This window comes from Salmo salar, chromosome 17, assembly GCF_965601325.2.
Source record: "Salmo salar chromosome 17, fSalSal1, whole genome shotgun sequence".
NCBI lineage: Eukaryota > Metazoa > Chordata > Actinopteri > Salmoniformes > Salmonidae > Salmo > Salmo salar.
The window spans coordinates 29,261,105-29,286,810 of NC_138307.1; the positions used below are offsets into that span (position 1 = coordinate 29,261,105).

General features: G+C 43.7%; 1 protein-coding gene across 5 annotated transcripts; it reads left to right on the forward strand.

The window, feature by feature from the left end:
* Window positions 1–11,679: 11,679 nt before the first annotated feature.
* On the forward strand, window positions 11,680–23,488 carry lims1 (LIM and senescent cell antigen-like domains 1). Of its 5 annotated transcripts, none has more exons than XR_006759919.2 (11): window positions 11,680–11,927; window positions 13,144–13,303; window positions 13,546–13,612; window positions 14,127–14,247; window positions 14,953–15,102; window positions 15,548–15,698; window positions 16,012–16,104; window positions 19,844–19,892; window positions 19,973–20,048; window positions 20,363–20,565; window positions 22,347–23,488. XR_006759919.2 is itself a non-coding variant. In XM_045698455.2 (10 exons), exons 1-10 carry the CDS (start codon window positions 11,899–11,901, stop codon window positions 22,459–22,461), a joined length of 1,011 nt encoding a protein of 336 aa, XP_045554411.1. In that variant the 5' UTR covers window positions 11,680–11,898; the 3' UTR covers window positions 22,462–23,488. The 5 variants fall into 5 exon arrangements, 2 of the variants coding, with proteins under 2 accessions (XP_045554411.1, NP_001133299.1); XR_006759918.2 differs by lacking the exon at window positions 16,012–16,104 and adding an exon at window positions 19,417–19,509; XR_006759920.2 differs by lacking the exon at window positions 16,012–16,104 and adding an exon at window positions 19,417–19,509 and having other exon boundaries at window positions 11,710–11,938.
* Window positions 23,489–25,706: the final 2,218 nt, after the last annotated feature.

Consider the following 25,706-nt stretch of genomic DNA (forward strand, 5'->3'; position numbering starts at 1 on the left):
ACCAGTACCAGATCAATGTGGAGCTATATACAGGGAGTACCAGTACCAGATCAATGTGGAGCTATATACAAGGAGTACCAGATCAATGTAGAGCTATATACATGGAGTACCAGTACCAGATCAATGTGGAGCTATATACATGGAGTACCAGATCACTGTGGAGCTATATACAGGGAGTACCAGTACCAGATCAATGTAGAGCTATATACATGGAGTACCAGTACCAGATCAATGTGGAGCTATATACATGGAGTACCAGTACCAGATCAATGTGGAGTTATATACATGGAGTACCAGTACCAGATCAATGTGGAGCTATATACATGGAGTACCAGTACCAGATCAATGTGGAGCTATATACATGGAGTACCAGAACCAGATCAATGTGGAGTTATATACATGGAGTACCAGTACCAGATCAATGTGGAGCTATATACATGGAGTACCAGTACCAGATCAATGTGGAGCTATATACATGGAGTACCAGTACCAGATCAATGTATAGCTATATACATGGAGTACATGTACCAGATCAATGTGGAGCTATATACATGGAGTACCAGATCAATGTAGAGCTATATACAGGGAGTACCAGTACCAGATCAATGTGGAGCTATATACAGGGAGTACCAGTACCAGATCAATGTGGAGCTATATACAGGGAATACCAGATCAATGTAGAGCTATATACAGGGAGTACCAGTACCAGATCAATGTGGAGCTATATACAGGGAATACCAGATCAATGTAGAGCTATATACAGGGAGTACCAGTACCAGATCAATGTAGAGCTATATACATGGAGTACCAGTACCAGATCAATGTGGAGCTATATACATGGAGTACCAGTACCAGATCAATGTGGAGCTATATACATGGAGTACCAGTACCAGATCAATGTGGAGCTATATACATGGAGTACCAGTACCAGATCAATGTGGAGCTATATACATGAAGTACCAGTACCAGATCAATGTGCAGGGGTACGAGCTATTTGAGGTAGATGTGTACAGTGGTAAAGGTTTACAAGGTAAAGTGACTAGGCATCAGGATAGACACTAATAAGAAAAAAAACTATGAACAGAGTAGCAGCAGCATATCATGAGTGTAAAAGTGTGTTTGTATGTATGTTTGAGTTGTCGGTATGTGTGTGTGTGTGTGTGTGTGTGTGTGTGTGTGTGTGTGTGTGTGCAATTAATGAACAGTCTAATGGCTCGAGGGTAGAAACTATCTGGTAGCCTGTTGGTCCAAGAGCTGATACTCCGGTACCATTTGCTGGACGGTAGCAGAGTGAACTATCTATGGCTTGAAGTTTGGGGCAATTTTTGGGGCCTTTCTCTGACACGCCTGATATAGACGTCTTGGATGGCAGGGAGTTTGTCCCCGGCGATGTACTGGGCTGTTGGCACTACCCTCCTAGTGCTTTGTGTTCGAGAGCAGTACATTTGCCATACCAAGTTTTGATGCAGCCAGTCAAGATGCTCTCGGTGGTGCAGCTGTAGAACATTTTGAGGAGCCGATGGCCCATGCCAAATCTTTTCATCTTTTGAGGGGGAAGAGGCACAGTCATGCCCTCTTCATGACTGTGTGGGTGTATGTGGACCATGTTAAGTCCTGAGTTATGTGGATGTCAAGGAACTTGTAACTCTCGACCTGCTCCACTACAGCCCTGTCAATGTGAATGGGGGTGTGCTCTCCCCTCTTTCTCCTGTAGTCCACGATCTGCTCCTTGATCTTACTGACGTTGAGGGAGAGGTTGTTGTCCTGGCACCACACTGCTAAATCCATAACCTCCTCCCAGTAGGCTGTCACATTGCCATCGGTGATCAGGCCTACCACTGTCGTGTCGTCAGAGAACTTGCTGATGGTGTTGGAGTCGTGCCTGGCCATGCGGTTGTAGGTGAACAGAGAGTACAGGAGGGGACTAAGCACACACCCCTAAGAGGCCCCCGTGTTGAGGATCAGTGTGGCAGTGGTGTTGTTGCCTACCCTCACCACCTAGGGCCGGCCCGTCAGGAAGTCCAGGATCCAGTTGAAGAGGGAGGTGTTCAGTCCCAGGGTCCCCAGCTTGGTGATGAGCTTGGAGGGAATTATGATGTTGAAAGCTGAGCTGCAGTCTATGAACAGCATTCTCACATAGTTATTTCCCCTCTTGTCCAGGTGGGAGAGGGCAGTGTGAAGTGCAATGGAGATTGCGTCATCTGTGGATCTGTAGGGGGCGGTATGCAAATTGGAGTGGGTCCAGGGTGTCTGTGATGATGGTGTAGATGTGTGTCATGACCAGCCTTTCAAAGCACTTAATAATTACAGTCATTTAGGCAGGTTACCATGGAGTTCATGGGAACAGGGACAAATGGTGGTCAGCTTGAAAAAAATGTGGGGATTATAGACTGGGACAAGGACAGATTGAAAATGTCAGTGAAGACACTTGCCAGCTGGTCTGCCCATGCTTTAAGATCACGCCCTAGAGTTCCATCTGGCCCGGCGGCCTTGCGATTTGAAAATCGAGGTCGAAGGTTAGTAACTGTCGATCTGATGTCCAGCAGTGCTTGGCGGTCATATGTGATAATGGTATGACCTCCCTGTACAAGAAAAGTAAAGATGAACATGAAAAAAAAGTCACAAACTAGCAAAATCGGTTTGGAACTCATAAGATGTTGCCGTTCTCTGTCTGTGCCATCTGTATAGTTAACGTTACACCTGAGACTCACAAGGTTGATCAGATGTCACTTGTAACACATTTTAACCACATAGCAGGTGGGTATGTTTTAAAGGACACTCGCTGCAAAAAATGTATTGATTACATTCCAAGCTGTGGGGGGGGTCGACCAAGGTTTACAGTGCATTCAGAAAGTATTTAGACCCCTTGACTATTTCCACATGTTGTTACGTTACAGCCTTATTCCAAAATGGATTACATTCATTTTTTCCCTCAATCTACACACAATACCTCATAATGACAAAGCAAAAACTGGATTTTCGAAGTGTTTGCAAATGTATTACAACTAGAAAACAGAAATACCTTGTTGAGATACAGTTGAAGTCAGAAGTTTACACACACTTAGGTTGGAGTCATTAAAACTTGTTTTTCAACCACTCCCCAAATGTATTGTTAACAAACTATAGTTTTGGCAAGTCGATTAGGACATCTACTTTGTGCATGACACAAGTAATTTTTCCAACAATTGTTTACAGACAGATTATTTCACTTATAATTCACTGTATCACAATTCCAGTGGGTCAGAAGTTTACATACACTAAATTGACTGAACCTTTAAACAGCTTGGAAAATTCCAGAAAATGATGTCATGGCTTTAGAAGCTTCTGATAGGCTAATTGACATCATTTGAGTCAATTGGAGGTGTACCTGTGGATGTATTTCAAGGCCTACCTTCAAACTCAGTGCCTCTTTGCTTGACATCGTCAAAAGAAATCAGCCAAAACCTCAGAAAAGAATTGTAGACCTCCACAACTCTGGTTCATCCTTGGGAGCAATTTCCAAACTCCTGAAGGTACCATATTCATCAAATCAAATGTATTTATATAGCCCTTCTTACATCAGCTGATATCTCAAAGTGCTGTACAGAAACCCAGCCTAAAACCCCAAACAGCAAGCAATGCAGGTGTAGAAGCACGGTGGCTAGGAAAAACTCCCTAGAAAGGCCAAAACCTAGGAAGAAACCTAGAGAGGAACCAGGCTATGAGGGGTGGCCAGTCCTCTTCTGGCTGTGCCGGGTGGAGATTATAACAGAACATGGCCAAGATGTTCAAATGTTCATAAATGACGAGCATGGTCAAATAATAATAATCACAGTAGTTGTCGAGGGTGCAACAAGTAAGCACCTCAAGAGTAAATGTCAGTTGGCTTTTCATAGCCGATCATTGAGAGTATCTCTACCGCTCCTGCTGTCTCTAGAGAGTTGAAAACCGCAGGTCTGGGACAGGTAGCACATCTGGTGAACAGGTCAGGGTTCCATAGCCGCAAGCAGAACAGTTGAAACTGGAGCAGCAGCACGGCCAGGTGGACTAGGGACAGCAAGGAGTCATCATGCCAGGTAGACCTAATGCATGGTCCTAGGGCTCAGGTCCTCCGAGAGAAAGAAAGAAAGAAAGAAAGAAAGAAAGAAAGAAAGAAAGAAAGAAGAAAGAAGAAAGAGAGAGAGAAAGAGAGAAAGAGAGGATTAGAGAGAGCATACTTAAATTCACACAGGACACCGGATAAGACAGGAGAAATACTCCAGATATAACAGACTGACCCTAGCCCCCCGACACATAAACTACTGCAGCATAAACACTGGAGGCTGAGACAGGAGGGGTCAGGAGACACTGTTTCCCCAACGATGATACCCGCGGACAGGGCCAAACAGGCAGGACCCAAGGGGGCACAACCCAAGGGGGGGCGCCAACCCAGACAGGAAGACCACGTCAGTGACTCAACCCACTCAAGTGATGCACCCCTCCTAGGGACGGCATGGAAGAGCACCAGTAAGCCAGTGACTCAGCCCCTGTAATAGGGTTAGAGGTAGAGAATCCCAGTGGAGAGAGGGGAACCAGCCAGGCAGAGACAGCAAGGGTGGTTCGTTGCTCTAGAGCCTTTCTGTTCACCTTCACACTCCTGGCCCAGACTACACTCAATCATTTGACCTACTGAAGAGATGAGTCTTCACTAAAGACTTAAAGGTTGAGACCGAGTCTGCGTCTCTCACATGGGTAGGCAGACCATTCCATAAAAATGTAGCTCTATAGGAGAAAGCCCTGCCTCCAGCTGTTTGCTTAGAAATTCTAGGGACAATTAGGAGGCCTGCGTCTTGTAACCGTAGCGTACGTGTAGGTATGTACGGCAGGACCAAATCGGAAAGATAGGTAGGAGCAAGCCCATGTAATGCTTTGTAGGTTAGCAGTAAAACCTTGAAATCAGTCTTTACTTTTTTTTGTAATGTTACGTAGATGGAAAAAATCTGTCCTTGAAAAAGTCTTGATATGTTCGTCAAAAGAGAGATCAAGGTACAGAGTAACGCCGAGGTCCTTCACAGTTTTATTTGAGACGACTGTACAACCATCAAGATCAAGATTAATTGTCAGATTCAACAGAAGATCTCTTTGTTTCTTGGGACCTAGAACAAGCATTTCTGTTTTGTCCGAGTTTAAAAGTAGAACGTTTGCAGCCATCCACTTCCTTATGTCTGAAACACAGGCTTCTAGCGAGGGCAATTTTGGGGCTTCACCATGTTTCATTGAAATGTACAGCTGTGTGTCATCCGCATAGCAGTGAAAGTTAACATTATGTTTTCGAATGACATCCCCAAGAGGTAAAATATATAGTGAAAACAATAGTGGTCCTAAAACGGAACCTTGAGGAACACCAAAATTTACAGTTGATTTGTCAGAGGACAAACCATTCACAAAGACAAACTGATATCTTTCCGACAGATAAGATCTAAACCAGGCCAGAACTTGTCCGTGTAGACCAATTTGGGTTTCCAATCTCTCCAAAAGAATGTGGTGATCGATGGTATCAAAAGCAGCACTAAGGTCTAGGAGCATGAGGACAGATGCAGATCTAGGAGCACGAGGACAGACGCAGAACCTCGGTCTGACGTCATTAAAAGGTCATTTACCACCTTCACAAGTGCACTCTCAGTGCTATGATGGGGTCTAAAACCAGACTGAAGCATTTCGTGTACATTGTTTGTCTTCAGGAAGGCAGTGAGTTGCTGCGCAACAGCTTTTTCAAAAAATTTGAGAGGAATGGAAGATTCGATATAAGCCGATAGTTTTTTATATTTTCTGGGTCAAGGTTTGGCTTTTTCAAGAGAGGCTTTATTACGGCCACTTTTAGTGAGTTTGGTACACATCCGGTGGATAGAGAGCCGTTTATTATGTTCAACATAGGAGGGCCAAGCACAGGAAGCAGCTCTTTCAGTAGTTTAGTTGGAATAGGGTGCAGCTTGAAGGTTTAGAGGCCATGATTATTTTCATCATTGTGTCAAGAGCTATATTACTAAAACACACAACAGAGTTGTGCAGACTCAAGACAACTGAGCTTTGGAGGAATACACAGATTTAACGAGGAGTTCGTAATTTGCTTTCTAATGATCATGATCTTTTCCTCAAAGAAGTTCATGAATTTATTACTACTGAAGTGAAAGCCATCCTCTCTTGGGGAATGCTGCTTTTTAGTTAGCTTTGCGACAGTATCAAAAAGACATTTCGGATTGTTCTTATTTTCCTCAATTAAGTTGGAAAAATAGGATGATCGAGCAGCGGTGAGGGCTCTTCAATACTGCACGGTACTGTCTTTCCAAGCTAGTCGGAAGACTTCCAGTTTGGTATGGCGTCATTTCCGTTCAACTAGGTCCAGAGTATGACTGTGGCAGTGAGTAGGTCCAGAGACATGTTGGACAAAACCCACTGAGTCGATGATGGTTCCGAAAGCCTTTTGGGAGTGGGTCTGTGGACTTTTCCATGTGAATATTAAAGTCACCAAAAATTTGAATATTATCTGCTATGACTACAATGTCCAATAGGAATTCAGGGAACTCAGTGAGGAACACTGTATATGGCCCAGGAGGCCTGTAAACAGTAGCTATAAAAAGTGATTGAGTAGGCTGCATAGATTTCATGACGAGAAGCTCAAAAGACGAAAACGTTTTTTTTTTTGTAAATTGAAATTTGCTATCGTAAATATTAGCAACACATCCGCCTTTGCGGGATGCATGGGGGATATCGTCACTAGTGTAACCAGGAGGTGAGGCCTCATTTAACACAGTAAATTCATCAGGCTTAAGCCATGTTTCAGTCAGGCCAATCACATCAAGATTATGATCAGTGATTAGTTCACTGACTGTAACTGCCTTTGAAGTGAGGGATCTAACATTAAGTAGCCCTATTTTGAGATGTGAGGTATCACAATCTCTTTCAATAATGGCAGGAATGGAGGAGGTCTTTAATCTAATGAGATTGCTAAGGCGAACACCGCCATGTTTAGTTTTGCCCAACCTAGGTCGAGGCACAGACACGGTCTCAATGGGGATAGCTGAGCTGACTACACTGACTGTGCTAGTGGCAGACTCCACTAAGCTGGCAGGCTGGCTAACAGCCTGCTGCCTGGCCTGCACCCTATTTCATTGTGGAGCTAGGGGAGTTAGAGCCCTGTCTATGTTCGTAGATAAGATGAGAGCACCCCTCCAGCTAGGATGGAGTCCGTCACTCCTCAACAGGCCAGGCTTGGTCCTATTTGTGGGTGAGTCCCAGAAAGAGGGCCAATTATCTACAAATTCTACCTTTTAGGAGGGGCAGAAAACTGTTTTCAACCAGTGATTGAGTTGTGAGACTCTGCTGTAGAGCTCATCACTCCCCCTAACTGGGAGAGGGCCAGAGACAATTACTCGATGCTGACACATCTTTCTAGCTGATTTACACGCTGAAGCTATGTTGCGCTTGGTGACCTCTGACTGTTTCATCCTAACATCGTTGATGCCGACGTTCATCTGTACAAACAATAGTATGCAAGTATTAACACCATGGGACCACGCAGCCGTCATACCGCTCAGGAAGGAGACGCGTTCTGTCTCAGAGAGATTAACATACTTTGGTGCGAAAAGTGCAAATCAATCCCAGAACAACAGCAAAGGACCTTGTGAAGATGCTGGAGGAAACAGGTACAAAATTATCTATATCCACAGTCAAACGAGTCTTATATCGACATAACCTGAAAGGCCGCTCAGCACGGAAGAAGCCACTGCTCCAAAACCGCCAAAAAAAGCCAGACTGCGGTTTGCAACTGCACATTGGGACAAAGATCGTACTTTTTGGAGAAATGTCCTCTGGTCTGATGAAACAAAAATTGAACTGTTTGGCCATAATGACCATCGTTATGTTTGGAGGAAAAAGGGGGAGGCTTGCAAGCCGAACAACACCATCCCAACCGTGTAGCACGGGGGTGGCAGCATCATGTTGTGGGGGTGCTTTGCTGCATTAGGGACTGGTGCACTTCACAAAATAGATGGCATCACGAGAATGGAAAACGATGTAGATATACTGAAGCAACATCAAGACATCAGTCAGGAAGTTAAAGCTTGGTTGCAAATGGGTCTTCCAAATGGACAGTGACCCCAAGCATACTTCCAAAGTTGTGGCAAAAAGGCTTAAGGACAACAAAGTCAAGGTATTGGAGTGGCCATCACAAAGCCCTGACCTCAATTCCATAGAAAATGTGTGGGCAGAACTGAAAAAGCATGTGCGAGCAAGGAGGCCTACAAACGTGACTCCGTTACACCAGCTCTGTCAGGTGGAATGGGCTAAAATTCACCCAACTTATTGTGGGAAGGTTGTGGAAGGCTACCCAAAATGTTTGACCCAAGTTAAACAATGTAAAGGCAATGCTACCAAATACTAATTTAGTGCATATAAACTTCTGACCCACTGGGAATGTGATGAAAGAAATAAAAGCTGAAATAAATCATTCTCTCTACTATTATTCTGACATTTCACATTCTAAAAATAAAGTGGTGATCCTAACTAACCTAAAACAGGGAATTTTTACTTGGATTAAATGTCAGGAATTGTGAAAAACTGAGTTTAAATGTATTTGGCTAAGGTGTATGTAAACTTCCAACTTCAACTGTAAGTAATCAGACCCTTTGCTTTGAGACTCAAAATTGAGGTCAGGTGTATCTTGTTTCCATTGATCATCCTTGTGATGTTTCTACAACTTCATTGGAGTCCACCTGTGGTAAAATCTTTTTGATTGGACAGAATTTGGAAAGGCACAAACCTGCCTTTATAAGGTCCCACAGTTCATGTCAGAGCAAAAACCAAGCCGTGAGGTCGAAAGAATTGTCCGTAGAGCTCCGAGACAGGATTGTGTCGAGGCACAGATCTGGGAAAGGGTACCAAAGAATGTCTGCAGCATTGAAGGTCCCCAAGAACACAGTGGCCTCCATCATTCTTAAAATGTAAAAAGTTTGGAACCACCAAGACTCTTCCTAGAGTTGGCCACCCGGCCAAACTGAGCAATCGGGGGAGAAGGGCCTTGGTCAGGGAGGTGACCAAGAACCCAATGGTCACTCTGACAGAGCTCCAGAGTTCCTCTGTGGAGATGGGAGAACCTTCCAGAAGTACAACCATCTCTGCAGCACTCCACCAATCAGGCCTTTATGGTAGAATGGCCAGATGGAAGCCACTCCTCAGTTAAAGGCACATGAAAGGGCAAAGGTTCACCTTACAACAGGACAACACGACCTTAAGCACACAGCCAAGGAAACGCAATAGTGGCTTCGGGACAAGTCTCTGAATGTCCTTGAGTGGCCCAGCCAGAGCCCAGACTTGAACTCGATCTAACATCTGTTGAGAGACCTGAAAATAGCTGTGCTGCGATGCTCCCAATCCAACCTGACAGAGCTTGAGAGGATCTGCAGAGAAGAATGTGAGAAACTCCCCAAATACATGAGTGCTAAGCTTGTAGGGTCATACCCAAGAAGACTTGAGGCTGTAATCACTGCCAAAGGTGCGTCAACAAAGAACTGAGTAAATGGTCTGAATAAGTAAATGTGATATTTCATTTTTTTTTTATTTTAATACATTTGCAAAAATGTCTAAAACCTGTTTTGCTTTGTCATTATGGGGTATTGTGTGTAGATTGATGAGGGAAAAAATACAATTTAATCCATTTTAGAATATAACGTAACAAAATGTGGAAATGTCAAGGGGTCTGAATACTTTCCGAATCCACTGTGTCTCAACTGTCCAGTTGCAGAAACTACAGAACAAATACTCCTCCACTTGCATGGTCTCAATTTCAAGGGCGGGATTGAAACTTCTCTGGCTACAGTAAATGCCAGTTTAGTATTCACTGGTGTATTCATGATACAACTCCTCCCTCTGCCGGATATTCACTGCAAGTTCAGGCCTCCATGTTGATTTACCATGACACCTTGCAGTTAAAGCGATGGGCCAATCACGGAGAGGTTGCTGGTTAGAATCCCAGCTCCGACTACGTGAAAACTCTGTCAATGTGCCCCTGAGCAAGGAACTTAATCCTAACTGATCTTGTAAGTCGCCCTGGATAAGAGCGGCTGCTAAATTAAAAAAAAAATACTAAAAATGTACCTGTTGCACAACGTTCGGCGCAGGTGTTGATATCCGGTTCTCCATACACCTGAGCCGAACGTTGTGCAACAGGTAATTCATATGTTTACCTAAGTAGTTAGATGTTTTGTCATTAAATGTATTAGATAGACATGCTTCTAATATCCGTACATTATTGACCGGTGACTGACAATTTTGAAGTACGTCAGCTAAAATGAGGTGACGTCAGACCGTCTATTTAAATAGGCAATATAAATAAATCCTGTTTATCATGTTCATTGATTGGGTTAAGACGAACCGTCACTCCAAAACTAGCGGAACTACAATTCTATACATGTTGCTTTCAATTGTTAGATTTTTTATTTCAACATCCATTATTTCACCCGTCCTCGAAAATATGTTTACATTCAACTCATTTTTTTTCATCTTCACAATTAATTTTATTTTGAATTCAATACATATGGCGTGAAATTGACCCCATAAAAGCGTTCCACAGGGGTGCTGGCTCATGTCGACTCCAATGTTTCCCACAGTTGTGTCAAGTTGGCTGGATGTCCTTTGGGTGGTGGACCGTTCTTGATACACACAGGAAACGGTCCGAGTGTGAAAAACTCAACAGCGTTGCAGTTCTTGACACAAACCAGTGCGCCTGGCACCTACTACCATACCCCGTTCAAAGGCACTTAAATATTTTGTCTTGCCATTCACCCTCTGAATGGCACACATACACAATCCATGTCTCAAGATTTAAAAATCCTGCATTAACCAATTTCTTCCCCTTAATCTACACAGATTGACGTGGATTTAACACGTGACATCAATAAAGGATCATGGCTTTCACCTAGTTTCACCTCTTCAGTCTGTCAGCGTTTCCCAAACTCGGTCCTCGGACCCCAGGGATTACACGTTTTGGTTTTTGCCCTAACACTACACAGCTGATTCAAATGATCAAAACTTGATGACTAGTTGATTATTTGAATCAGCTGTGTAGTGTTAGGGCAAACCCCCCAAAGTGCCCCCTTGGGGTCTCGAGGACTGAGTTTGGGAAACGCTGGTCTATATCATGGAAAGAGCAGTACTTAAGTAAACAGCTAATGGGGATCCTAACGAAATACCAAAATTCCAAATACTACCTTTTTCATGGTCAAACTTCTGTGACAAGCGTTTTGCAGCATCTGCAATGACATCTGCAAATCTGTGTACACAACCAAAAAACGTTGATTTGACTCATTCAGACATGTCTATCCAGTCATTGCAGAGGTGTGATGCATATTCAAAGTATTAGAACAGCTTGTTAGGGGTCTAGAACAGGGGTGGGAATTTGTCTCAAGGGCCACATCAGAATTTCAAAATTCAGAAAAGCTGCAGTTATTTGAAAATGTAAAGGTCCATTATAATTTCGACTTACTCTCTATCTAGTTTTAGACGTTCACGAGTGGCCTGGAGTGTTTTTTTGTTGTTTTTTTTTACCCCCAAAAATAATTCCCACCAAAGCGTTAATATTTTTATTCAAACCTCTCGCCGGCCAGGGGGGTGTATGTCGTCCACCCCTGGTTCAGAAGAACTTTAGGGACGCTGCAGTCAGCGCAACAGGAGTGCTATCAATATAATAGCCGTTAGAGGGCGCTATTTCGTCCCTTTTCTTTTGAAAACGCCAGCTACCAAGGAAAGGGTGGCTCCACCAAGATTCTGGAGGAAAAAAATTGCTAGTTGGCTAGGTGTCGCCGCTCGGATCAATCCATTACTCGTCCTATTTGAAGACCCTGGGAAAAAGTCGATACGTTTCTGAAACGGTGGTGTTGATAGGTGATGCTGGGAGTAGTAGAAATGACGGGCAGGTAAGATCCAAGTAAGAACACTCGAATTTCACAGGTTACAATGCTAATAGCTAGCCGGGCAGCTAATGTTAGCTAATTTGTTCGGTGCAGTGCTGTATGTGTTAAAGTGTAACACCGCTAGTGATAGTTTTTTTTAAATGACGGGCGTGGGAATCGGCTTGAAACATTAAATAACTTTTAAATCAAGTTAACTAGTTAACTCGCTAACCTGACCGCTACAGTAGGCTAGTGACGTCAAGTGAGTGGACGTGTGTGTTTTGAACTTGCTAACGTTAGCTACTTCAAACTCTGTTTTTCTCTCTAGCTTGGTAACGTTAGCCTCTTAGTTGGTTAGTTTCTATAAATAACACTTTTAGGTCGAAACATTCTATTTTCAAATTGAAACAAGTTTGATTATTTGGATCATTACACACGGTCTATTTGTAGACCATGTTGTCATTTTTTGGCACTTGATTTGGGGTGTAGGAATTAGCCAATGAGTGTTGAGGCGACACAGTACGTGTGATCAATGAAGTGATAAACCAACACTGAATACCATCAGACAGCTATGATCTATCATGTCTGTCTGACTGCTCTCAGATGACCAAATTAGGAGACAGACCCTGAGTAACGTGTGTCTCCATGGTGACAGCAGTGCTCTGTGAGTAATATGATTTGAGTAAGGGACTGTCTGATGGACAAGGCCCCACCCCTAAAACCAAGCTTGTCTTTGTGTCCCAAATGGCTCCATATTACCAATGTAGTGCACTACCTTTAACCAGCCATAGGGCTGTGGTTAAAATTAGTCCACTATATAGGGAATAGAGTGCCATTTGGGATGTACACCCCACTCTGTAAAACACTGATCTGTAGTAGAGAGAAAAATATATTGACCTTTGCCAGTGTTGTTTCTGTAGACACTCAAGGCAGATTTCCAACAGCCCAGCAGTTCTCTGTTGGAATAACTTTCACTTTGAATTTCTTTCACATTGTTGGCCTATTCAAGCCCCCTCCAGGAGAATCTGCTGCTGTGTGGTAGCCAGAGTGCCACTCTCTTGTCGTTATTGTGCCAACACCTTGCCAATGACTGCAGTCAGTTGAGTTGGCAAGGCCACAAACAGATTTGGGCTAACTTCATGGATTGCAGTGTCAAAAAAGTGATCAACAGAACAGCAGCAAATAATTCTGGAGTTGTCATCTGTTCTGATCTTCATACTTTCTTTTTTTGTCACCATAGCAACATGGCGAACGCCCTGGCAAACGCGTCCTGCGAGCGCTGTAAGAGCGGCTTCGCCCCGGCAGAGAAGATCGTCAACAGCAACGGGGAGCTGTACCACGAGGGCTGCTTCGTCTGTGCACAGTGCTTCCAGCAGTTCCCTGAGGGGCTCTTCTATGAGGTAGACTAACACAGGGCATAAATGTAGGGTTGCAAAATTCCTGTCATTTCCCCCCAAGTTCCCAGGTTTTCCAAAAATGATGGTTGGAGGATTCTGGATTTCTGGTTTATTCCCTCCAGGATTTCTGGAAAACTGTGGAATTTGAGGAAAGTTGCCACTATTCAAATGTCAAACTGTTTAATGTTTGGGTTTATTGTGTGAGTGAAGCACCCTTGTTAAATGTCATAGTTTTCTCCTGACAGTTTGAAGGCAGGAAATACTGTGAACATGACTTCCAGATGCTCTTCGCTCCCTGCTGCCACCAGTGTGGTGAGTACGTACACACACACACATACAGACACACACCAAATCTCTGTGTAAATCCCCTGTGTGTGTATGTGTTCTCATGTTGTGTGGGTGGGTGTTCTCATGTTGTATGGGTGGGTGGGTGTTCTCATGTTGTATGGGTGGGTGGGTGTTCTCATGTTGTATGGGTGGGTGGGTGTTCTCATGTTGTATGGGTGGGTGGGTGTTCTCATGTTGTATGGGTGGGTGGGTGTTCTCATGTTGTATGGGTGGGTGGGTGTTCTCATGTTGTGTGGGTGGGTGGGTGTTCTCATGTTGTGTGCGTGGGTGGGTGTTCTCATGTTGTATGGGTGGGTGGGTGTTCTCATGTTGGGTGGGTGGGTGGGTGGGTGGGTGTTCTCATGTTGGGTGGGTGGGTGGGTGGGTGTTCTCATGTTGGGTGGGTGGGTGGGTGGGTGTTCTCATGTTGTGTGGGTGGGTGGGTGTTCTCATGTTGTATGGGTGGGTGGGTGTTCTCATGTTGTATTGGTGTTCTCAGGGGAGTTCATCATTGGCCGTGTGATCAAGGCCATGAACAACAGCTGGCATCCTGATTGTTTCTGCTGTGATATCTGCCAGGCTGTGCTCGCTGACGTCGGCTTCGTCAAGAACGCTGGCAGGTGAGTCCCCAACCAATCACACTGCACATTATACAGGGGCAGGGGAGTCCCCAACCAATCACACTGCACATTATACAGGGGCAGGGGAGTCCCCAACCAATCTCACTGCACATTATACAGGGGCAGAGGAGTCCCCAACCAGTCACACTGCACATTATGCAGGGGAGTCCCCAGCCAATCACACTGCACATTATACCATGGTAGATGAATATTTAACCAATCACAAATAAACACTCACATAAGTATGTTTGTATAATACAGTGCTGTGATAAACTATTTGCCCTTTTTCTGATTTTCTCAGTTTGTTGATATTTGTAAACTCAGGTTCCCTTTATCTAATATCAGGTTCCCTTTATCTAATATCAGGTTCCCTTTATCTAATATCAGGTTCCCTTTATCTAATATCAGGTTCCCTTTATCTAATATCAGGTTCCCTTTATCTAATATCAGGTTCCCTTTATCTAATATCAGGTTCCCTTTATCTAATATCAGGTTCTTTATCTAGTATCAGGTTCCCTTTATCTAATATCAGGTTTTGGTTGAAGATCTAATATTCACTATCAACAATGTGCAAGAGAACATCAGAAAGGAGGCAAATACTTTTCCAGCACTGTAAATAAAGCGTAGGAGAAACTTCTACTGTGTTTGTTTGGCCCAGTGAGACATGTTGGATGTACATACCCATCCTGCTTTGTCCCTGCCTAGGCACCTATGTCGGCCTTGCCATAACCGTGAGAAGGCTAGAGGTCTGGGGAAGTACATCTGTCAGAAATGCCATGCCATCATCGAGGATAGCCCCCTCATCTTTAAGAACGACCCCTACCATCCCGACCACTTCAACTGCAACAACTGTGGGTCAGTACGCTTCACAGCGCCCTCCTGATATCTGACATAATGTGTTCCTGATTCCATTATGTGTTTCAGTCAGTATCTGGAATAATGAAAGCAAGAGTGTTTAAGATGTTACCATTTACCCTGCTTCAAAAGCACTGTTTGTGTGTTTTGTGTAATATAATGGTGTATGTTTGTCCCTCCCCTCTCCCTGTAGTAAGGAGCTGTCGTAATATTTGTCCCTCCCCTCTCCCTGTAGTAAGGAGCTGTAGTAATATTTGTCCCTCCCCTCTCCCTGTAGTAAGGAGCTGTAGTAATATTTGTTCCTCCTTTCTCCCTGTAGTAAGGAGCTGTAGTAATATTTGTCCCTCCCCTCTCCCTGTAGTAAGGAGCTGTAGTAATATTTGTCCCTCCCCTCTCCCTGTAGTAAGGAGCTGTAGTAATATTTGTCCCTCCCCTCTCCCTGTAGTAAGGAGCTGACAGCCGATGCCAGGGAGCTGAAGGGAGAGCTGTACTGTCTGCCCTGCCATGATAAGATGGGGGTGCCAATCTGTGGCGCCTGCAGGAGGCCCATCGAGGGACGCGTGGTCAACGCCATGGGCAAGCAGTGGCATGTCGAGGTGTGTGGTCGGAAATGACATGATGGGCTTTAGTGGTATTTTAGACATATTTGGACTCCAATGTAATGGTTTAGTCAGATGTTTGTTGAGTAAGCTTTTACAAAGAAATGATGTTACATTTTTATAATTTCCTTCATGTTCAGAGAGCGTATGTTTGATTGGACTGTGAGTAACTCTATCTACTCTCCATCCTGTGACACCTTTCTTTTCCTTCCAACACATTCCTTCATACTTTATTTTTCTCTACATCCTCATCTTTGTGGCTTTTTTTATCCCTCGCTTCTCCTCTTCCTCCCCCCTCCTCCTTTCCCAGCACTTTGTGTGTAATGTATGTGAGCGATCGTTCCAGGGCCATCCCTACTATGAATGTAAGGGCTATGCCTACTGCGAGTGGCACTTTAACATGGTGAGAAGGGGGTTATGTCCCAAATGGCAGTAGTCCCTATGTAGTGCACTACTTTTAACCAGAGCCCATAGTGTTCTGGTCAGAGTTGGGGCCCTATGTAGGGAATAGGATGCCATTTGGGACACATACAAGGAGAAAGGAGGGCTTTCTCCTCCCACACATAGAAACTGCACTGCAGGAAACATTGCATAGCTAGCTACACAACTACACTCTTCAGCCACATACGTCAATAGAAACAAGAGGCATACCATTACCACATTCACAGATAAGTTCTTCTTACCCAGAAATACATGGGTGTGGGTGCCTAAACACATGCACATTGTTGCACTTTAATCTCTCACAATTTTACAGTGCTGATGAATACACTACAAGTAGTCTACAGTGCCTGGCCTGCCTGCAGTTGACATTCTCTCCACTAGAAGCCATTGTTACGCTGCCTGTCCTGAATGACTTGGTGTGTGTGTGTGTGATGCATCTTTCTGACCAAGCCCCGTTGAGTTACTATGGCCAGTTGTATTCATAAAGCTCTCAGAGTAGTAGGGCTGATGTAGGGTTAGTTTAGTCTTTAAAGGTCCCAAACAGTCATTCTGATTCCCATGTAAAATAGCAATTTGAGTGACTAAAATATCACCCATAATATTTGTTTTGGATAGAAATGCTCAATGTGAGGGAAAAGTACTTTATCTCTGTCTAACTACCAGGAAGTTTGAAAAGACGGGCTGAGTGGGGAGCTTATACTTGTGAGCTCGCCTTGACTGACAGCTCTTTGAAACCCCCATGTCAAGTAACTTGGATGCAGTGTTGCAATAAAATCCTCTTAAGCAAATGTGGTGATACACAACGCAACTCAAATATTGAAATTGCATCAATATCAATTTTTTATTTTTTTTATTTTTAATATCTCTCCTATTTGGCATGTCTGTTATGATGCGGTTCACAGCAGCACTGACGGATGTGTTGACATGACGACGGCGTCTGAGTTTCTAACAACCCTTGTTCCATGCTGGCTGAAGACCTAGCTAGTCCGTAACTAGCTAGCACCAGACTCAGATGAAGACCTAGCGAACACCAGACACAGATGAAGACCTAGCTAGCCCGTAACTAGCTAGCACCAGACGCAGATGAAGACCTAGCTAGCCCGTAACTAGCTAGCACCAGACACAGATGAAGACCTAGCTAACACCAGACACAGATGAAGACCTAGCTAGCCCGTAACTAGCTAACACCAGACTCAGATGAAGACCTAGCTAGCCCGTAACTAGCTAGCACCAGACGCAGATGAAGACCTAGCTAGCCTGTAACTAGCTAGCACCAGACTCAGATGAAGACCTAGCTAACACCAGACACAGATGAAGACCTAGCTAGCCCGTAACTAGCTAGCACCAGACGCAGATGAAGACCTAGCTAGCCCGTAACTAGCTAGCACCAGACACAGATGAAGACCTAGCTAGCCCGTAACTAGCTAGCACCAGACGCAGATGAAGACCTAGCTAGCCCGTAACTAGCTAGCACCAGACACAGATGAAGACCTAGCTAGCCAGTAACTAGCTAACACCAGACTCAGATGAAGACCTAGCTAGCCCGTAACTAGCTAACACCAGACACGGATGAAGACCTAGCTAACACCAGACACGGATGAAGACCTAGCTAACACCAGACACGGATGAAGACCTAGCTAACACCAGACACGGATGAAGACCTAGCTAACACCAGACACGGATGAAGACCTAGCTAACACCAGACACGGATGAAGACCTAGCTAACACCAGACACGGATGAAGACCTAGCTAACACCAGACACGGATGAAGACCTAGCTAACACCAGACTCGGATGAAGACCTAGCTAGCCCGTAACTAGCTGACACCAGACTCGGACGAAGACCTGGCTAGCCCGTAACTAGCTGACACCAGACTCGGACGAAGACCTGGCTAGCCCGTAACTAGCTAACACCCGACTCGGACGAAGACCTGGCTAACACCCGACTCGGACGAAGACCTGGCTAACACCCGACTCGGACGAAGACCCGGCTAACACCCGACTCGGACGAAGACTGTTAGGGTTGAACTGGCTATTTGTTTGCATAACTTATATAATATACCGGGGAAGCTATGCTTCAATATTAAGTATATAAACTACGGATAAATCAACTGTTGAAGACAAGAAGAACTACAACCGGCGACAGGAAGTGCGTCACTAGGCTGGGACCAGCCTGCACGCCGACGATAGGAGGAGCAAGTTTAAACCACGCTCCTCCTCCCTCTGACAGGCCAGCATTGAGCGGGAACTATCTCTGTCAGAGTATATAAGAGAGAAACAAAGGATGTGTCGTTCTCTTCTCTGTCTGCCCTGCGAGGTGTCACAGAGAGACCGTATACGAACGACATATTTACCATACACGTGTTTGCATTAATTAAAGTACAGCTAAATCAGAAGTTACTATGTGCTGACTATTTTGTTCTTATACCAGAAACGAATTGACGCAACTTTAACAAGACCTAGCTAGCCCGTAACTAGCTAGCACCAGACACAGATGAAGACCTAGCAGACACAGATGAAGACCTAGCTAGGCAGTAACTAGCTAGCACCAGACACAGATAAAAGGGGACACGAGTGTCTTTACCATAGATGAATAGTGTAAACTTTTAATTATATTTCATGACACCCTACAGTCAAATTTTGGCACCAGTAGAGTGGCTGTATAAACCACGCCCCTCCACAAACACGCCTTCTCCGATGTTGGTTACAAAGCGGTACTTATTTAAATTAGGTAAGAGAATATCATGTTACCATTGGTGTATTAAAATGAGTTCTGGTGACGTCACCCTAACCCTTTAACGATGAATCCAAGTGTTTGACATGGGGGAGGGGACCAGTAGCTTTATCAATGTAGGAGCAACAGTCATTTTTCATCCTTTGACCTGGTTTCATTCAAATATCATCCAGTTTCATGAAAAACATTGATATGTTTTTGACTGTTCATGACCTTTAAGATCATAATGAATAACATATGTACAGGTAGATTACCTGATCCTAGATCAGCACTCCTACACTGATACGCTTTGTGAATACATGCCCTGATGGCAGCTGACTAGAGTTAGCAAAGTTAGCTAACTTAACTGCTTGTGCCTGTGAGTAGAGTTAGTAATATGCTAATGCCTATGTAGTGGTGTCTGCCTGTGACAAGAGTTAGCTATTAGCCATGCTAACTTGGGGTGCTACTTCCCTGTGACTACAGTTAGCCATGCTAACATGTGATGTTGCCTGGTACTACAGTTAGCCATGCTAATATGTGATGTTGCCTGTGTTTGCAGCATTTTGTGTGTGCTAAGTGTGAGAAGCCGTTCCTTGGACACCGCCACTATGAGAGGAAGGGTCTGGCCTACTGTGAGACCCACTACAACCAGGTAATAAAGCTATGATCTGACTGTGAGACCCACTACAACCAGGTAATAAAGCTATGATCTGACTGTGAGACCCACTACAACCAGATAATAAAGCTATGATCTGACTGTGAGACCCACTACAACCAGGTAAATGGTACCCTATTCCCTATGTAATGCACTATGTTTGACAGGTCCCATGGGGCTCATGTCCACAAACGTTCATGGGATAGGGTTGCTGAGTAACACAGTTATTGCATGTTGTTTTGGCTGGTACTGACTGAAATGTAAAGTTTGATAATGGTTAAATCAAGTAGTGAATGAAATGCTCATCTCTGCCTGTGTCTCAACCCTCTAGCTCTTTGGTGATGTGTGCTACCACTGCAACAGAGTGATTGAAGGAGATGGTAAGCATCAACTGTTTTCATTTGAATGAATTGTTTTGGAATGATCTAAAGCCATAATGGACTTTCTGTTCCTCCTGTAGTGGTGTCAGCCCTGAACAAAGCATGGTGTGTGAACTGTTTCTCCTGCGCCACCTGCAACACCAAGCTCACCCTCAAGTATGTTATTATTTCATTATTATATATCAATGGCATTATACTGGGCTCTTTCCTAACCCTTTGGCTCTTCCTGTCTGTCGTTCTCCTGCCTTCCTCTCAATCTGTTTGCGTCCCAAATGACACCCTATTCCCTATAAAGTACTGTGTTTTCTCTAACCTTCCTCCTATTGGACACAATCTGTTTTTCCTCTTATTTCTCTACAGTCTTCTCACTTCTCCACCCTGTGCTTTTTCCATCCTCTGTTTCCTCTTCTCTCTCTCCCTCTCCTCTGTTTTCTCTTCTCTCTCCCCCTCCCCTCCCTGTGGTGTAACAGAGACAAGTTTGTAGAGGTAGATCTGAAGCCTGTATGTAAGCACTGTTACGAGCGGATGCCTGAGGAGCTGAAACGCAGACTGGCCCGACGCGAGAGGGACGCCTCGAAAGACCGCAAAAAGAAACCTGTTATCTGTCTGTAGACTTCTCCAGTCCTCTTCCTTTCATCTTCACTATCCTCCTCTCGCTCATTTTCATCCATTGGTTAGTAATTCCACTTCCTGTCATCTTCACTATCCTCCTCTCATTTCCATCCATTGGTTAGTAATTCCACTTCCTGTCATCTTCACTATCCTCCTCTCATTTCCATCCATGGGTTAGTAATTCCACTTCCTGTCATCTTCACTAACCTCCTCTCATTTCCATCCATGGGTTAGTAATTCCACTTCCTGTCATCTTCAAAATCAAATCAAATTTATTTATATAGCCCTTCGTACATCAGCTGATATCTCAAAGTGCTGTACAGAAACCCAGCCTAAAACCCCAAACAGCAAGCAATGCATGTGAAAGAAGCACGGTGGCTAGGAAAAACTCCCTAGGAAAAACTACCTAGAAAGGTCAAAAACCTAGGAAGAAACCTAGAGAGGAACCAGGCTATGAGGGGTGGCCAGTCCTCTTCTGGCTGTGTCGGGTGGATATTATAACAGAACATGGTCAAGATGTTAAAATTTTCATAAATGACCAGCATGGTCAAATAATAATAATCATAGTAGTTGTCGAGGGTGCAACAAGCACGTCCGGTGAACAGGTCAGGGTTCCATAGCTGCAGGCAGAACAGTTGAAACTGGAGCAGCAGCACGGCCAGGTGGACTGGGGACAGCAAGGAGTCATCATGCCAGGTAGTCCTGAGGCATGGTCCTAGGGCTCAGGTCCTCCGAGAGAAAGAAAGAAAGAGAATTAGAGAGAGCATATTTAAATTCACACAGGACACCGGATAAGACAAGAGAAATACTCCAGATGTAACAGACTGACCCTAGCCCCCCGACACATAAACTACTGCAGCATAAATACTGGAGGCTGAGACAGGAGGGATCAGAAGACACTGTGGCCCCATCCGATGATACCCCCGGACAGGGCCAAACAGGCAGGATATAACCCCAACCACTTTGCCAAAGCACAGCCCCTAGACCACTAGAGGGATGTCTCCAACCACCAACTTACAAGGCCGAGTATAGCCCACAAAGATCTCCGCTACGGCACAACCCAAGGGGTCACTATCCTCCTCTCATTTCCATCCATGGGTTAGTAATTACACTTCCTGTCTTCTTCACTATCCTCCTCTCATTTCCATCCATGGGTTAGTAATTCCACTTCCTGTCTTCTTCACTATCCTCCTCTCATTTCCATCCATGGGTTAGTAATTCCACTTCCTGTCTTCTTCACTATCCTCCTCTCATTTCCATCCATGGGTTAGTAATTCCACTTCCTGTCTTCTTCACTATCCTCCTCTCATTTCCATCCATGGGTTAGTAATTCCACTTCCAAGTCACTCTCCATTTAGCTTTTCCTCTTATTGTCTTTCCTTTTGTTGTTTTCTCCTTCAGTTTGCTTGATGTGTTCTGTTCCGTCATTGCTCTGTCATGTTATTCTGTTATGTGACAATGGTTGTGTCCCAAATGACAACCTGTGGGCCCTGGTCCAAAGTAGTGCACTATAAAGGGAATAGGGTGCCATTTGACCGCACACGTTGTGATCAAAGGTGTAATGTGTAATCTTCCACATTCATATGCTATGGAGGTCATTTCCCTTAAAAATAAGATATTTAGTGTTGGTTCCACTTCAGTACACCTGACTGTATTTCTGTCCTGTCATGCTAGTTGTGTGATCATAGTGTAACTTGCTAAGGATAGAAACCTGGATGTGCTGCTGTTCATGAGAATACAAAACATTTTAAAATAATTATTTGTAAAGCACATTTCATACACAATGGAGCTCAAAATGCATTACAAAATACTGACTGTGTCTCTCCTGTCCTCTGTTGACAGGAACAAGTTTGTGGAGTTTGACATGAAGCCTGTGTGTAAGAAATGTTATGAGAAGTTTCCTCTGGAGCTGAAGAAGAGACTGAAGAAACTGTCTGAAACCGTCGGACGCAAGTAGACCTCCGAGTACCAACGGGGCGACACTCAACAAAATTCCAGTAACTTTTCCAAAATTCCAGAAACTCTGGAAAATTCCCTGGCTTTCTGGATGTCCTGCTTATTCCCTATTGATTCTGGGGATCTTCCATTTCGGGGTTTCTAGAAACCTGGGATTTTAAGAAAGTTACTTGAGGTTTGCAGCCCTACGAGCAATGCTGAAACCTAATATTAACCTTAACAAGTGCCCAAATTAGTCAAATGAATCGTTTAAATGTGTCAGATTAGACTCAAAATACTGTCTGTTACAGTACTTTAGTCTTTGACGTCCTCAGGTACTCAGTATAACGTGTTAATCTTTTCTCACTTTTTAATTGATTATTTTTGTGCAAGTGGCTTTTGCATGTGGAGCTGTTTTCCAGATGTCCAGAGTCTTATTCAAACAATATAGAACCTCATTCTGCCTGACAATGACCTATTAAAGCATGGAGGGGAAAAAACGATACATTTACATACTGTTAAAAAAGAATACATGTAACTGTCTGATCTAGTTTGGCCACGAGTGGACCTCATGACAACTAACTAAATACTTGCACACTGTCTTAAAGAGATGAGAAGGTGCTTGTAGGACTCTTAAAATAGCTTTTGCCTTGTGCCTTGGGTATGAATATACACTGAGTATACAAAATATTTCCATGACATAGACTGATCAGGTGAAAGGTATGATCCCTTATTGACGTCTCTTCAATCAGTAGATGACAGATTTTAAAGGATTTTTAACTCAATACTACGATGGTGTTCCTCATGTCTGGTAAGCTCAGTGCATATTTTATACTGCATTATATACTGTAAGTTTGTCAGATAATATGCATGTGGTTGCCCAATATACTGGCATGTGATCCAGACTTACTACATCTGCCTTAATCAGAGAATATTCCTCACTTCTGTGTAAGAATGAGAATTCTAGCCGTGTATCAGAACGTGGAGCCCATGAGTCTGGTATATCATGTATCCTAACATTTGCTTGTAATAAAATAAAATGTCATGGGTTTGTTTGAATATAACCGTTTCAGAGGAGGAGAGCTGAAAGGAGATGGACACGTCTTAGCACACTACTCCATTTTGTTCCATCACTGTGTTGCTGACATGTATATACAAGTTAGGGGAGTGTTTCATGGAGCACAATCACTTAAGTTGAATTAGCTAGATAGGTATGATAAATATATGTATGTAAAGGTCTTAAACATACTAATAGTTGGGTTAGATGAACACTTTGATAAAGGAGGCATTTTTGCATAAATAGAAATAATGGGAGATGCTTTATGAATTTGTTGACTAAAATCTGGTTTAAAAAGACAATTTAATAAACATGTAGTTGTTTCAGACTTTGTGTATGAATAAACAAAAGTTGTTATGTAGTACAAAAAGAAATGGTGAAAACTGATCATCACTTGCAGTTTCCCACAGAAAACTGCAGAGGGAAGCAGTACCACCCAGTGAAACAGACTACATTGAGTTTACGAAAAGTTAAGGACACCTGCTCTTTCTATGACATAGACTGACTAGGTGAAAGCTATGATCCCTTATTGATGTCACTTGTTAAATTGTCAACAAATCAATGTAGATGAAGGGGAGGAGACATGTTGAAGGATTTGTAAGCCATGAGATAATTGAGGCATGGATTGTGTATGTGTGCCATTCAGAGGGTGAATGGGCAAGACAAAAGATTTTAAGTGCCTTTGAACGGGGTATGCTAGTAGGTGCCAGGCGCACCGGTTTGCGTCAAGAACTGCAACGCTGCTGGGTTTTTCACACTCAACAGTTTCCTGTGTGTATCAAGAACAGTCCACCACCCAAAGGACATCAGGCCAACTTTACACAACTGTGGGAAGCATAGGAGTCAACATGGGTCAGCATCCCTGTGGAATGCTTTTGGCACCTTGTAGAGTTCATAGCTGACAAATTGAGGCTGTTCTGAGGGCAAAAGGGGAGGAGCAAGTCAATATTAGGAAGGCGATCTTAATGTTTTGTCCACTCAGTGTATATTGTTACGTGAGAAGCCTCACAGAGGGCATTCAACACGGTCAAATCCATGGTCATCTCAATATCTTTACAGTAGAAGCTAACAAAACACACCAAAACTGACCAGGTCCACACTGATCAGTAAAGTAAAGAGGCTAACATTCTATAACACTCCTTTTCCTCTACACAGTTCTCTCACAGTGAGAAATAGCTAGCAATATTTCAGATTTTTTTTACCCTTTCACTTACTTAGCTAGTGAATGGAGCTAGCTAGTTTAGCCTACTCTAACACCTGGCTTAAACAGAGGGATGCTATGTTAGCTAGCTGGCTATGGCTATCCAACACTGGAACTCTTCCAAGTCAAGGTATCTTTTGGTTTTATTAATTTATTGCCACTGGGGCCTGTGGTTGTAACTGCTAAACTGCTTGCTGACTGTACACTACTGCATGACTAGCGGGTTTACTAACGAGTTAGTTCTATTCACTATGTTGACTAGTATTAGCTAATATGGTGACGATGTAGGCTGTGTGTAGCGGTTAGTGGTCATGCTAAGGAGGTTTGGCTTGGAAAGTTTTTGCGGCTGGTCACAGAAAGCTGATGTGTTGTGCACTGAAGTCCACAGGCGAAGGGAAAAGGTGAGAGGAGGAGAGCGCGTAGATAGATGCGAGCAAAGTGATCATGCTCTTTGTATGTGGCTGCTATGAAAGTGAACTCTTTGCGTCTGTTCATGGGTGTATTCATTTCACAGATGCAGATTCTGTTGAAAAACGTTTCTTGTACGGAAGCAAACAGTGAAAAACATGCCTGTATTTGTCCAATAGAAAATCTTGTTTGCAACTGTTGAACTATTGATTACACCCTAGATCAGCTAGATGCAGGAAAAAGTGTGCAAGGCGGTTTTGAATGTGTCACTATCTGTCACCTTGATTACTCAAAATTCTCTCAACCTGTGTACCTACATTGTAAACTTTCATTCATAGGCTAGGTTGTAGCAGCCTCATGATGGGTACAGGGAAAATGTTAGTATCATGTAGTAGCCTACACCTATCGATGTTACATTGAGATGGGTGAATGGAATATGAATGACAGTCATCCAATATGCTGTTATAGAAATAAAATAAAAATGATCATCCTTCCTCATCTTAAACGGCACCGATCGCCACTGTCGTCTCCTGTGTACATACCTAATATTGAGTACATACCTGCATCTCCTGAATTCAAACCAAGTAATCTAACGTATAGG

What these genes read in the sequence shown, in the direction of transcription:
- lims1 (XM_045698455.2), top strand. Translation starts at nt 11,899, where the DNA reads ATGCTGGGAGTAGTAGAAATGACGGGCAG. An exon ending in GTAGTAGAAATGACGGGCAG is followed by an intron (nt 11,928 to 13,143) that starts GTAAGATCCAAG and finishes TTGTCACCATAG; the next exon opens with CAACATGGCGAACGCCCTGG. An exon ending in TCCCTGCTGCCACCAGTGTG is followed by an intron (nt 13,613 to 14,126) that starts GTGAGTACGTAC and finishes TGGTGTTCTCAG; the next exon opens with GGGAGTTCATCATTGGCCGT.